Consider the following 14,387-nt stretch of genomic DNA (forward strand, 5'->3'; position numbering starts at 1 on the left):
TGATTTGGTACACATTGGGGTAATATATTGAATCCCTTTTCACGCAGTAAGATCTCTCTTCCCTGAATTCACCCCGCAATTATGAAGCGCAGCAGCTTGGTATGGACATGAATATAGGAGGACAGATTATCCTAAATGAACGATAACTACTATTATTCATCTTAACCTCAAAACTATTTTACCATCATTTATATATACCATGAAGGGCTATACTATGGCAATTTTCCAGAGGAGTATCAGTAGTAGTAGTAGTAGTAGTAGTAAATTGGGCTTTTCGTGGCCGTACTGCTATATATAGTCTTCTGAGCTAGTCTATCCTAAGGTAGTCATCTATGTACATTGTGATGCTTCTTATTCCAATTGTCCAAACAGTATGGCTGAGCCAAAAGCGGCGAACTGGAAAGGGAAGGATGGAAAAAATCAAGCACATATGTCAAACCAACGCAACGCCTTCATATGCCTTGTATAATGTCTAGGGCTGCCTGTTGGCGAGCCATGCTTCAGTCATAACTATGACACTAATGAAAATTACCTATTCCTGCTTTGCTGCTTTCTCCGTCGACTCCTCGCTCGGAGGACTGGCATGTTTGCCTGAAGTCTTGTACTTATTTTGCTTTTCTCGCAGGTAGCGCCAGGTCCTTCCAATTCCGGAGGTGACCAGACCTTTGGCCGACTGGACAGTGCTCGGCCAGCGAATGGTCTTAGTGATCGATGCTTGAACTTCCTGCTTCAGATTATCGTCGCTTGCGATACGCTGCTCGAAAGGACCGCCTTGTCTCCGCCGTACCAATGCTTGGTCGGCATCTTGGCTTTCCTTCATCATTTTGTTGAAGTCGCCGCGAGGTATTTGAAAGCGGGTTTGATACTGGAAGTACAGCTTCGCTCGGAATGACTCCGGAAGACGGCGGACCATATTACCACGTTTTACTGGGTCCATATCTTGGGTTAGCTTCACATTGGCATTAGGATCATCGATCCAATCGCCTTCGGTGCACCGTTTGTCGTTGAAGGTGACATTAGGCAGGGTCTCAATGAGCGGTGCATAGAGCCGCCGGAAGTTGGCCATCTGACCTGAAACAATGTTCCTAACTTTACGAGGATCCTCGGCCGGCAATGCCATGCGCAGATCTCCCATGTAGCTCATCCCTGCAATGGTGCTGTAGAGCTGGAACTCGGTAAACTCAGCTGGGAGGAGCAGCAACGCCACCCGAACGGCAGAGAGTAGGTTCATCTGGTTTGCGAGCCGGACCTTCGGATGGTCACGCAGAATCTTAACTGGCTTCTGTAACCGCCCAGCAAGATATAGCGTGTCCCATTGGCTGAGATCACGACATAATGTGTCGAGATTAACAACGCCATATTTGATCAACGTGCCATTAACGGTGATATATGGGTTGAAGTACACACCGGCGCCGAACCTATCTTGTGTTTGAGCGACAGCGTAAGACCCTAAAGATCCCAGTCCAGAGTAGTGGTCACGATGTTGATGGAGGTTTAATGAGTGCCAATGTTGGGAGTACGACACTCCAAAGATAAAATCAATCATCTTACCCTGACCTTGTTGCATGTTCTTGATTGCAGCCGGAGCAGACGGGTGACACTGGCCGGAGCCAGGAGCACTCCCGGACTGTGTGAAGACGCCCGAACCATAGGCGAATGCGTATCGGATCGGTGCCCGAAATTGCCAAAGGATTTGACGTAAGGCTTCTTTAAACTCTTGGTTGATGACCATGTGTTGATTGACACCAAAATCTTTGGAAGGGAGCTCCGAAAATGCATCTATTGACAGATTCGCGTTATCTTCCCAGTCACCAGGGTCCGACAGTCGTGAGCTGGTAGAGAATGACGCTGCAGACGATGAAGGAAGGAGGAGGTGATGCTCGCTGGAAGCAGACTGTGAACTGAGACCTCCACGAGACACCGTGCGGTTTCTAAGTGGATATGTTCCATTTAGAGTAGAGGCCGAGGTAGAATCGTGGGAGAAAGCGCGCAGGGAAGTAGGGATGCGAGCGCATCGCGGAAGAGACGGGTAGATCGGGCGCAGACGCATGAATGAACCCGTTCTGGAGTTTAAAAGGAGGGACTTCGAAGAGATCAATTAGCATCACTCAATGCATGTAGACTGGAAGCAAATACTGCCTTACAGTAACTTCGTGCATCATCGCGGTTCCTCAAAACGAAAAGAGGGACTTGCACAGCGAGGGCTGTAATTGTTGGATATCTCAATGACCATTGAACGTTACCGATTCACACCATGTTTTCCTGAAGGAGAGTTGAAGGAGAGCAAGGGCGGAGTAGGGGAAACAATGGGATCGAAATGCAGATACTTTCCTGCGGGATAATCACAGATTATCCAATGGCGGCCGGAAGGTCTGACGTACTCGCTCGGCAGGTGTTCTCGGCCTTTCGAGATTACCCAGCGACCGCCCGCGCCACATCCCACAAGCCACACACTGCGTCACGTGGCGTCGTATCTCCGCGGGCGCGTTTCCGATGCTCGACCCAAACAAGACGGTAAACAGAGTCACTTTCACGCTTTGTCCGTCCTCTCCCGTGAAATCGTGTACCTTTCGAAGGTAAACCGTTATCCACCGTGATCCTGGGTCCGCGACCACACCTGATGGTCCGTATATTCCGCAACAATGGCCGACGAAATGGAGACATTCGCTGCCCGCCTTGCCAGCTTTGATCTGGTATTGCACCCAGAGAAACGAAGAACATCGAGCGCAAAGGCCGTCAAATCAATTGCTTGGCCTCACCGGAAGCCATCGCCCGCTGAGGTATATAAATCTTGCTATCTACAATATCTGTTAATAGGAAGACTGACCCCTGGTTGTTGTAGTTGGCGCACGCGGGCTTCTACTACAATCCCTATGAAACAAATCCAGATAATACAACATGCTTTCTATGTCATAGAGCGCTCGACGGATGGGAGGAAGAAGACAATCCGATAACGGAACATCTTAAGCATGCGAATGATTGCGGCTGGGCTGTTATGATGGATATTCAACAACACAGCTCAAACCCTGCTGAGATAGAGGACCCCACAAGTGACAAGATAAGAGAGGCGAGACTGGCCACCTTTGGCACATCATGGCCGCACGATGGGAAACGCGGTTGGGTCTGTCAGTCAGAAAAGGTATGATGTCTTGCCGTAATTTCTCCGGAATCAATTTGACGACGGTTCTGTGCCAGATGGTCGACGGGGGTTGGTATTTTTGTCCCACCGAAGAGAGCAATGACCTAGCAAGCTGTGTATACTGCAAATTGTCCCTTGATGGTTGGGAACCCAAGGACGATCCCTTGTGAGTGCTTATCGCGCCTTCCTTTTTATCACAACTAACCTCTCCAGTGATGAACATTACCGCCGTTCCGCGGACTGTTCATTTTTCGTCTTTGCCCAACCCCCTGGTAAGAAAGGCAAAGGCTCACGCACGAAAAAAGCACGTACATCCAAGGCGTCTCGTCTTTCGACCCAATCAACTGCTTCAGAAGCTATCTCGGAACTTGAAGATCCCATGGATCAGAGCACTGTCTCCCAGCCAGCTACTAAGGCAAAGGGAACCAAAAAGTCATCCAAGTCAAAATCAAAGAATGCGAAGTCTAAAAAGGAAGAGGCGGCGGAGCCCGACAGCCAGATGGATATCGATACTGCCGACTATAGCCAGCCTGAGCCCGCCAAAGCAAAACGAACCACGCGTGGAACGAAAAGGACAAGCGACCAAGTAGATAGGGAACAAGTCAATGTGGTCGACATCGAAAACTTTGAGGAAGCCGAACCACCCACTAAAAAGCGGGCCACAAAGGTGCGAAACAGCACTCAACATGACAGCAATCAAAACGATGAAGTCACCGTGGACGCACAGCTGGAAGAGAGTATCCCAGAGGACGAGGCCAAGAAAGGTCGAGGAACCACGAAAAAGAAAGCATCCTCAAAGAGCCGAAAGGCCTCTAGCGGTTCGTCTACGTCTAAAACCGCTTCAAAATCTCGCGTGCCTAATGACAACGAGCTTGATGCAGCTCCTGTGGCCGACTTGGAGCAGCCTGAACCTGAAGAGCAAAGTCTGGAGGCCGTGCAGAAGCCATCAAAGAAGTCGAAATCCAAGAAGAAGCAGAAGACCACCCCAGAGCCGCAGGAGGTGACCAATCATGCCGACGAGGAAGAGCCCGGGACAGGCGAAGCGCTGCAGCCTGAACAGCCTGAACAGCCCGAACAGACTGAAGAGCCCGAAGAGCCTGAAAAGCCCGAAGAGTCTAGCCCTAGCCCGGCAGCCCCAGAGGATAAGCCGAGCCATGTGAAATCAAAGCGCAAGTCAAGAGGCTCTAACATTCCCGAGCCAGAGCCGGAGATTGTCACAGAGAAACCACCGAAGACACGGAAGCGGTCGGGAGCAGACGCAACGTTAAAGGGTGAGACAGACTCTAGGGTTCACGAGTCGTTCGTTTCAGTAGAGATCCCAGCTAGAGTTCCTACTCCGGTAAAGCAGCCAAAAGCTGAACCTACAAATAGAAGTGAGCCTAACGACAAGGATCTCAAGAAGAAGACTAAGCAGAGATCTTCCACGGAGAAGGCTAAGAAATCAAAGAAAACAAGCAAAGCAGAGGCTCTTGAGCGCGAAAAAACCTCTGCTCAACAGGAGTTCGAGCCCAAACAGAGCCCCCAGGTCTCTTCAACTGGTCATGACCTTCCAGAGCAGAGCGAACCACAAGACCCGCAAGAACAAGAGGCCGAGCAGCCTTCCACACGGCGTAGATCATCTAGAGTGCCTCCAAAGACGGCAGAGAGATATAGCGACATCCCCGAGGAAAAACAGTTTGCTAGGACACTTGCGGGATCGTCGCGGAGTTCAGATAACCATAGAATGTCAGACTCCGCTGACCAAGGCAATATGTCGCCTCTTCCCACCTCGAAGAGCACACCGTCCCTATCGCCGCAGTCCTCCGATGTTGAGAACCAGCCTCCATCTCTGAAGCCTTCGGCAACGCGGCCTCCTGTAGGATCGCCGTCCAAACAACAGACCGTACGAATTCCCCTAGCGCCCAACACCCCTTCGCCAACGAAGCGTAACACCAATGCCGGGGGCCTCCGCACTACCCACCCGTGGAACCCTATTGATATTGATGAGATCCTCCTTGCTGGAAACAGTGACAAAGAGAACGTCGATTTGAGTTCAGCGCTGTATAGCGTGAAGGGTGATTTGACAAGCCCAGAGAAAAAGATGTCCGTTGAAGAATGGATTAAATGGCACGCCAAGAACGGGGAGGAGAAGTTGAGGCAAGAATGCGAGAGGCTAGTCGGGCAATTCGAGAGGGAGGGTGCCCGTGCAATGCGAGTACTGGAGGGAATTGAATGCATTGATTGATTTCGGATTTTGGTTCATGGGATTTGGCTGGCTGGGAGGAGTCAAGGCATGGGATATGGGCGTTGGATATTCTTTTTTTGTTCATGACCGGTACAACTATTATTTTCATGCAATTTCGCTAAATAACAGCGCGATATATGAACGTCTTTTTCTTAATTTAAGATCCAATCGAAGGCCCATAACATGTTCAGAAAGAAACCAGAACGCCGAGGGTATACTGCAACTTTTATCGACCATAAAGCACCAATCCATATACAAGCCAGCACGTCCCAAAACGAAGGAAAGAATGCATTCATGCGATGATTCCCAGCCGACCCTCCCAGCTGTCGTCTTCCTGCTTGATCCCATCTCCACCCTTCCGTCGCTTCTCATTCCTCTTCCTCCTCTTCTCCTCTCGTTCCTTAGCCTCCTGCTCCTCCCTCTCCTGAAGCCTAGCCCCGAGATCAAGCTGCCAAGCCCTCCGTTCCTCCTCCTCTCGTACCCGTTTCTGATGCGCAAGCAACCGTAGCCGCTGCCGCACATCCTCAACAGTAGCCCTCGTCACCTCACCACTCTGCCCCGTCGCAATCAAATGCTGCTTACTATTCAAATGCTCCACCAGCTGCAAATTATCCTTGAAAGTAAGATCACAGTCCCCACAGTAGAAACCAGCTCCCCGGCCTCTCTTGCCCACCGCCGACCCAGCCGACACAATCGTCGTCTTGCCCACCATCGACGCCACATCTAGTCGCTGTTTTCGGGACGTCGTGGCCTCCAAAGAGCTGTAGTCGACCGGCGCGTGCCATTTTTTGCCGAGGAGTTTGGCTTCATAGCGTGCTTTGGATTCTTCTTTGCGTTTGCTTTCTTCGTCCGCGGCTTTTTTGGCGTATTCTTCGCGGTCCCAGGTTTTGCGGAAGGCCGTGTCGGATGTTGCAGCGGTTGGTTTGGACATTTTTCTTTTGACTTCTTCGGTTTTGATTTTGGCTTTTGGTTGTGTCTTGGGGGAGGGTGGAAGTTTGTGGTGTTTTTGTTAGATGTAGCTATTGAGATGGGTTGAAGATCATGGATGAATTGAACGGGTGGATATGGTATGGCAAATTATCCAAGGTGGTAAGCGGTGAGAAGCAGATATACCATGTGATCTACTTATTCTTAGACTAGACTTCCTATTTGGGAATAGCGACGGGACGACATGCAACCATCCAGATGGAGTTTAGCTACTATTTCATCTATGAGGTAGCATCTGGCAGCAAATATGTAGAAGTGCAGGCATACAGTTAAACTCAAAATAGAAATATTTCTCCCACTTCCAACCTCCTAATTCACGAATACGAAACGCCTCAAGCTCGTTTCTCCAGCTTCTTGCCGATCTGGCTGAACTCATCCCGCCACTTGCCAACCCTATCCTCACGCTCAAATGGATCCTTATTGATCCATTCCAGGTCAATATGTATTTCTTTGGACAGGGTAATAGTTCCCTCAATTGGCTCCCCGAGGCCTTCTAGTAAACCGGGGCCAGCTGCCGATGCATCATTTGGATCGTCCCACACCTTGACCTTGTATTTCTTGTCGGGCTGGAAGAAGAAACATGCCGGCAGCTCACTCTTAGACGTTGGAAAGGGCTGCATGGGAGTTTCAGGAACTTCTGTCAAAGCGAGAATCGCTCCTTTCTCAGCATGTCCTTTATTAAGCGAAGAGACCAGTTTATCATCCAGCTTTACATTGCCCGCTGAGAATGTAGCATTGGGTGCTTGCAGGAGCATATGTGAGATGTGCCATTGCTTCCCAGAGCCGTAGAGGTAGAACGGCATGTAATCTTCAGGATAGTCAACTTCTCGGTTGGCCGAGTTGAGAGGACGGCTCTTGATCACTCGTTTCAATGTCACAGGTGTGGAAGTGCGGACCGGACCACTAGGGTTTTGTTAGACATCTGACTGTAGGTATGTATATGTAACTGCTAGAAGTGCATTGCACTTACCCATGGTGTGTATATATGGTCCCGTTGAAGCTCACAGGGCTGCCTCGCTCGCATTCGCTCACCACTTGCTGGAGGTCGATCTCTACGGATGATTTGAGGAAGATAGGATCCTGGGGATTTGATTCCCGGATTTCAATATAGTCTGACTTGGCATGGTCTTCAAGCTCCACGGCCAGAATGATCTGTTGTCGGTGCTTGCCCAAGTGGAATGATGGTTGATAGGCCAAGAAAATCTCGTCCGTCCCCTGCATTACAAATCGGTGGATAGCCGAGCCTCTTGCATTACGCTTGCGGCACAGTCTGACCCCATCCTCGACTACTGAGCGGAAGTAGTCTACCATCGTACTAATGAAATCGTTGTCTGTAGGGAATGGGCTCATGACGACGTTTCTCAGTACGAATAGAGGCCGATCGCACTGTGGAAGGCCGAGTCTTCTCTTGAACTCCTTGGCACACTTGCCATATAGCTCGTTCGTGAACTCAGTCGACGTCAGGTAGAACGGGATCTTGGTGGGATCCTGGTCAGGTGAACAGATAGACAGACGCTCAACGACATGTCTTGTGAGGTAGTTGGCTTCTTCTATGTCAGTGTTCCAGGTTCTGTCCTTGTCATCATACCGCCAGTTGAGTGCAAAGGCATTGATGTTCAGGTCTGAACCAAGGCCCCGGAGAAGTGTCATGAGCTTTTCTTCCGTGGGTTTGCCCACATCACTCTCGACAATCTCGCGATTGCTTTTTGGGAGAATTTCTTGGCGGATTCGCTCCTTTTCTTTCTCTATCGCGTGCTCGTTGAAGGGGTCCTTCCATTCAGAGGGAAGTTTGTGAAACGGAACACACATGAAGTAGTCGTCGTCTTTCGTGGTCATGGCGGCCCAGTGAGCAGAGAGCTGGTACTTATTAGCCTTATGTGAATTATTGACTACTTGTGGAAGAAAATACCTACCCTAGTACATGTAAAAGATACTTCACTGAGCAGAGCGCCGTATCCTTGGGGATTGAGCCCGATACATTTGTTGGAGAGCCAGATCGACATGGCTGCAGCACCAGGCTTACTACTTGCTGTCAGTTCCCTGAAGCTGCGAGGTAACCGAAAACCCGTGAACATACCTGCCCTCGACCCCATAAATTCCCATCCCAGTCTCAGAGCCCTGAGAGAGCACCGGAGCGGTCCAGGTGACGAGATATCTCATTCTTCCATCGCGGTACACTAGACTCCCCCCGGGGTACGGGATATAGCCCGCCTTATGCGGGTCTACAGTGATTGAATCCGCGTATTTCAGTGCCAGAAGGTCTTCTTGGGTTTCCAGCTTCAAGCTCAGGTCTGGAACAAAGCCCTCTGCTCCACCATCAAAGCTATCCTCCGGATTGCTCACGCTTGGCCCCCGGGGCATGTCATAGAGATTTCGTGGAAGCATAGTGGCAAAGTAGCCTCCCCACGCAGCGTCAGCATGGACGAGGAATGACAACCCCTTCGACTGGAAGCGCTGACGCATAGCTAAAATAGCACTTAGCCGATCAACGGCCCCTTCTTCAGTTGAGCCAATGATTGCCACTACTGCATAAACCGCCTGGCCCTCATCAAGACATCGTTGGAGGCGCTCCTGAAGCACGTCGAGGTTGATACGCGCGGCGTCATCGACCTCAATACCCTCAAACGCATCCGAACCGAGGCCAGTTATTGCTGTGGCTGTTAGTAACCACTCATATTGATGAATACGAGATTTGAATTAACTCACCTCCGCCCTTGGGCCAAGAGTAGTGTCTAGTATTAGAAAGGAAACACTTGATCGGTTGCTTGACCTCGAATTCTCTTTCCAAAGCGTCTTTACCCGTCGACTGTATGTTGAAATTCTGCAAAGCAGATTCCACAAACTTGGGTGAGATACCGAACTGTTCATGCAATTCCTGCGGCAGATCCAGCACCGTCTTGGGTCTCAAATTGAGCAGTTCCCACGTAGACATATCCGTAAACAGCTTCCTCTCACCTTTACAGGTGGTAACTACAAACCTATCAGCCACGAAACTCAACGGTCCCTTCTTCTCGCTTCCATCTACAACAACAGTCTCACTCATGGCTTTCCGAAGAGCCAACGGGTAAAACTTCAGATTCCTAGACACCCAGATCGCCTCAAGATTGGCCACAGTCCCACCACAAGTAACATGGCCCCAACCAGTCGGCACATCCTTCCTCGAAGGATCAGTATTATACCCAAACAAATGACACAGCTGCTCCCCGACCTCCATCTCCGCCACAGTGGTCAGAGGACTAGCCTCTAGCGCAACATTATTCGGGTTATAGATCATGGTCATGAAATAACCCAGAAGCGCAGGCATGCTCAGGTCAGTGCACATGTGAGCCTGGTAGCGAGGATTCCAAAAGGGAATCGAATGTGAGCCCATCAATCTGGCAGCTTTTTTCATCGCCTGAGCGAAGTTCCGTGTAATACGTTGGAATTCTTCAGAGTTTTGGATGCTGGATGTGATGAATCTCTGGTGCTTGGGTCAGGTGCAGTACATTTGTCTGGAGAGAAAAGCGTACCTGGTCGCCGTCGAATTTGTATTTCTTGCGGGCTTCTTCTAGCTCGTGGAGGATTGTGGAGATGTTGTCTTTGAAGTAGCTCATATTCTCGGCTTGGGGGCCTATGAAATAGGAGCTGATGGCTTGGTGGGTGAGGTCTCCGTGGTCAGACATTGTGAGGATGGCTGCTTTTGCGAAGGATATAAGCGGAATTGGTGGTAAGTGAGGTGTTTGACTGGTATGCTGGATTCCTGGAGGGTTACTGAGTATTTATAATGCCTTTGTGCGCTCTCAACCGAGTGGCTTTCCTTTGCCTGGGATTAAACAAACTAGAGAAATCATATCAAGTGGCGATTATAACATATCTCTGTGGAACCGCAATTGCCGAACTTGAGGGACGATTGGATATGGACCAGCATTGCGTTTCTGCAATCGAGCTGGCAATGTAGTGTTGGGATGAACCAACAGGGAGTTCGTGGCATGTTGCTAGCGATCATACGTCCAATCATGTAAATATGTTATAGTGTCAGGCATCGCTTTATGCATAGTATGACGTTGTTTCTCCCTTCAGGTGTCATGAGATATATGCAGGGATGTGTGAAAGTGTGACAGAATGTAAGCACGATACCCTAGACACCTGCTGGCTGACGTCCAATAATTCCCATTGTGCAAAGCAATAATATGACATAGCCGTGTCGGGACATGATATTCTGAGGTTATAGTATAGAAGCAGGGTAGCAACGAGCTTCGGATCATTGCAGATGATGATGTCTCTTAGGTAATAAACGAAGCATGTTGGGAGGAAGAACAGAGACAAATGAGAAGTTTTACTATGCAATTGAGTCTCACTAAACGGTGGCCAACAAACATTTCCTTGATTTCCAAGTGGGCCAGCTGGGATTTAATCAAGACGTGGCTGAATGACAGCTGAGCGGGGCTTCACCAGGGCTAGGGAAGGTGTCATTTATTGTTCTATTCCTATGAAGACTAGGGCTCATGCATCCTGCATGCAGGATGTCTTCAGCTCTTGGCAGTCTAAGGCTCGTGTTTCTCATTCACAGCCTGTGACGGCTGTTCCTCGTTTCCGAGTGCAGGTTGCAAATGTTACCTTCGGGGACAGGCCTGAATATAGCTCGTTTATATTATTCGCTCCACATTTCTTCGATTATCCGCCGCTGGGGATGCAATGTAGATCTCACGGTTGTGCCATTGTAGCTGGTCAACATTAGCGGGATATCGATCCGAGCAACAATCGTTTCTGGACAACGAGACGAGGGGCAGCTGCATGGATGTAGATACAATATGGCTTGTACCTTATGTATTTCTTACTTGAAAGTGTAGCAACTCCAGAGCTATCAATCGTATTCCAGATTCATGGTGAGTTTGTGCATTGAACCCGTTCGGGGGTACGCTCTAGAAAAATGACAAAGTTGCAGAGGTACAGATCTTTTGGCTCTTCGATTCTGTTGTAGTGAAATGATATCACTTCTAATATTTATGATATAATCGTTCTTAGAGACGGAAGATTGGAACGGACAGATGTGTCTGCTACGCGGAGGTTGCTACCTTCAACATTTACCATACTGTCAAGCTCATAGGCGATATTTATACAAGCTCCGGGGTGAATAGAAGAAAGCTGGAGTTACTGATTCCAACAGATAGTAATTATCTCGATTAATATTAACATGTATTATGTATCTAGATATGCCATTAGGCGCGTCCCGGCTTAGGTTGTTGATGAAAACTGTCGGCCCATTGCCACTCTTCCAAGACCTTAACTACCAGGCCAGGAAAGTTTCCCGGCAACTTCCTTAGCCCAGTCAATGAAGCCACAAGGTTTGAGTAGCTTTACACTCAGCTGATAGGGTTGGTAGGAAGGGTGTATCTAGCGGACGCCTGTGTGAAAGCGGCCTTGGTCATCCAATGATGATTTTTGACGTCGTCGGAGCAAATAGAAGCCTTGCGCATAACGTCGTACGACACAGCCTATAAAAGAACACGGCCAGTCAGTCGCAAGGTCCTTGGATAGAGCACCATTCAAAGGAACCCATGAAACCACATACATCTGTCATTTCCTGGTCGGCGCCCAGTGCGGTCGCAATGGGTGCAGTCCCGAGGGGAAACTGGATAATCTCCCTCTTCTCAATGATAGTGAGGAGAAGCTCCTGTTCAGCCTTGAAGTACTACATCGGGCAGTTGACTGTCAGTATATTTTCACTACCCATGAAGCTGGCAGTCCGGGAAACCCACGGTCAGGAGGGATTGGCAAACGGCGCTTTGGTCTTTCGGAGCGACACGACGATCACCTTCTGCTGCAAGTGACAAAAGAGCATCTTGCTTCTCAGCCATGGCCTTCTGTTCGCCGCTAAGAATCGTCTGAATTGAGGTCAGTCCACGTTCAAACAGCTCAGCCATATACTATACGAACCTGGCCAGTTGAGCTAGCGTCCTGAGTGCTCTGGAGGCTGCTGTTCAGGTCTCTGGCACCTTTCGTAAGGGTGTCTAGAATGTTTGTGACTTTTGAGCCGCTAATACTGTCAGCATACACTGAGGCGGACGCTGCCAAGAGGGCAGTAAGGGCGGAGAGTTTAAACTGCATCGTGGATCAGGTTGACAAAGTAAAGATATTAAAAAAAAAAAAAAAAAAAAAAAAAAAAAAGGAGTAGTAGAGATGTAAAGAACGCCTGCAGTGTGAAATCGTGGGGCTTCAAGAGCCACTTATATAAACACTCCTCCCTCTGTACGATCGATTGGAATCTTTCTTTATACTTTCTCGGACTACCGTATAGTTAGCTGGATTGAATACGAGATCCATCAGGTGGATCAGCACCCTTATTGAGCATTGACAAGGACATATTTTCCATGCCTTTCCCCATGTGGTCCCAGCTGAGCGAACCCTCGTGGAGGGCTTTACTCCGTACTCCGTATGATGCCCAGGCCCTCCTAAGATGATGATCGTCACTGCAGACTCCCGTTATGGATTCTCCGGAGACACTATTTATTTCGTGGAATTATAATTGGTGATCCGAACCCATGGCGCGGAAAGATTAAATCGTGTCAATCGCTGTGGAGCAGTTCGCTTACATGCAAGGAAATGATATAGAAATGGTCCTATCTTAAGTGATGGAAGATAGCCCATCGAGGAGATTACACTACTAGTTCCGGAGAACCTTATTCAAATTGTATTTTCCCACATAGTACAGAGTTCTCCTCCATCACACTCCTCTACTGGACTTCTACCAGACCCACACACTTTGACACCTCAACCGCATCCTATACTAAACATTAGCCACTCATTTAACTCCCACCCACTTCTAAATATGGTCAAAGTTAAAAGAAACAGTAAAAACTCACCATAAGCCCCGTGGGTTCCAACCCCTCCACCAACATCGTCTCATACACCAAACCCGGGTTCCCCAACGAAATTCCCCCATCCGAAAGACACCCCTTAAAAGGCAAACAGTCCTCAGCCTTCTTCCCCGGCGAAGCCCTCACATACTCCGAATACCACGGATTCCCAGGCCTCTTCATATCATCCGCGATAACCGTAGACCCAGGCGCCACAAGCCCCAACTCCTCACACAGCTTCAAATCATTCAAATACGAGATCTTAGAGTGATCCAGGAACAACATATCCCAGGGCTGCTGCTGCTCAGAAGAACCACTATGCTTGCCTCCCTTGGCAAGAGAGTGCAGAGACGCGCGACATGGCCCTACCCTGATCTTGACGATGTCGTCTAACCCTGCGATGGAGACTAGGGCTTTCGAAACGGCGGCGAACTTGGGGTTCATTTCGAGGCTGAGGAATCGTGGGTGGCGGCCGGTTGCTGTTGATGCTTTGCGGAGGGCGTGCCCGAACATGATGGCCGAGTAGCCGATGTAACCTCCTATCTCGAGGATGGTGGTGGGTTGATCGGTGGCGATGATGTCGGTTATGAGTTTGCCTTTGTGAGGTCCGACATTCATGAGGAAATCCCTGGTTCGGCCGAATTCGTCGATGGCGGCGAGGACGGCTTCTGGTGAGTTACGTATTTGGGGGAGCTGGGGGTGGTTGGTTATGAAGGTGAGAAGTTGGTCTTCGCGGCCGTCGTTGCACTGATTCGAGTCTATGGTGAGAATTGTATACAGTGTCTGGATGGGATGCTTACGAAGACATCTTCTTCGGGTTTGTAGTATTCGGCGGGTGAGTCGATGCTGGGGGACATGTTTGGGGAGTTAAGGTGAGAATATCTAATGTCAAGAGATTGAAATGGTTGATTTGTTAGAAATAAGATCTTTGTACATCTTGACCTGGATGAGTAGATGGTTATCTTTTATATCCCTTGGCCCTGATCCGCAAGCATAAATCCGAATTAGCTAGGGATGATGCAACGCTGATCCACCTAACGAAAAGCATTCCAGAGAAGGTATCAGAATGAATGCGGTAGCATAGCATGTCTCTTTTACTAATGTATATCCGAAAACGTCAGAATATGAAGCAGACCATTCCTAGATAGACTGCATGGAGGCCTATTTTCCCGATTGATTACACAGTACTAATATACATCAT

At 49.2% G+C, this 14,387-nt stretch overlaps 6 protein-coding genes across 6 annotated transcripts; 1 reads left to right on the forward strand and 5 right to left on the reverse strand.

Annotated features, from left to right (window-relative positions):
• Positions 1 to 532: 532 nt before the first annotated feature.
• On the reverse strand, positions 533 to 2,050 carry AO090012000452 (phosphatidate cytidylyltransferase; the record flags this gene model as incomplete). Its single annotated transcript, XM_001727416.3, has 1 exon — positions 533 to 2,050. The coding sequence occupies one exon, from the start codon at positions 2,048 to 2,050 to the stop codon at positions 533 to 535; it is 1,518 nt and encodes a 505-aa protein (XP_001727468.3).
• A 1,043-nt stretch (positions 2,051 to 3,093) lies between these two features.
• Positions 3,094 to 5,363, forward strand: AO090012000454 (uncharacterized protein; the record flags this gene model as incomplete). The annotated part of the gene is made up of 2 exons (XM_023236486.1): positions 3,094 to 3,305; positions 3,353 to 5,363. 2 exons carry the CDS (start codon positions 3,094 to 3,096, stop codon positions 5,361 to 5,363), a joined length of 2,223 nt encoding a protein of 740 aa, XP_023091407.1.
• Positions 5,364 to 5,515: 152 nt separating this feature from the next.
• AO090012000455 (U4/U6-U5 snRNP complex subunit SNU23) lies at positions 5,516 to 6,294 on the reverse strand (the record flags this gene model as incomplete). The annotated part of the gene is made up of 2 exons (XM_023236488.1): positions 5,516 to 5,580; positions 5,946 to 6,294. The coding sequence occupies 2 exons, from the start codon at positions 6,292 to 6,294 to the stop codon at positions 5,516 to 5,518; spliced, it is 414 nt and encodes a 137-aa protein (XP_023091408.1).
• A 388-nt stretch (positions 6,295 to 6,682) lies between these two features.
• On the reverse strand, positions 6,683 to 10,012 carry AO090012000457 (pyridoxal phosphate-dependent decarboxylase family protein; the record flags this gene model as incomplete). The annotated part of the gene is made up of 6 exons (XM_001727419.1): positions 6,683 to 7,253; positions 7,321 to 8,207; positions 8,264 to 8,372; positions 8,428 to 9,001; positions 9,057 to 9,810; positions 9,860 to 10,012. 6 exons carry the CDS (start codon positions 10,010 to 10,012, stop codon positions 6,683 to 6,685), a joined length of 3,048 nt encoding a protein of 1,015 aa, XP_001727471.1.
• Positions 10,013 to 11,906: 1,894 nt separating this feature from the next.
• AO090012000458 (uncharacterized protein) lies at positions 11,907 to 12,437 on the reverse strand (the record flags this gene model as incomplete). Its single annotated transcript, XM_023236489.1, has 3 exons — positions 11,907 to 12,038; positions 12,089 to 12,214; positions 12,267 to 12,437. The coding sequence occupies 3 exons, from the start codon at positions 12,435 to 12,437 to the stop codon at positions 11,907 to 11,909; spliced, it is 429 nt and encodes a 142-aa protein (XP_023091409.1).
• A 626-nt stretch (positions 12,438 to 13,063) lies between these two features.
• Positions 13,064 to 13,699, reverse strand: AO090012000459 (O-methyltransferase; the record flags this gene model as incomplete). Its single annotated transcript, XM_001727421.3, has 2 exons — positions 13,064 to 13,111; positions 13,193 to 13,699. The coding sequence occupies 2 exons, from the start codon at positions 13,697 to 13,699 to the stop codon at positions 13,064 to 13,066; spliced, it is 555 nt and encodes a 184-aa protein (XP_001727473.3).
• Positions 13,700 to 14,387: the final 688 nt, after the last annotated feature.

This window comes from Aspergillus oryzae, chromosome 4 (assembly GCF_000184455.2).
Source record: "Aspergillus oryzae RIB40 DNA, chromosome 4".
NCBI classification, from domain to species: Eukaryota; Fungi; Ascomycota; class Eurotiomycetes; order Eurotiales; family Aspergillaceae; genus Aspergillus; species Aspergillus oryzae.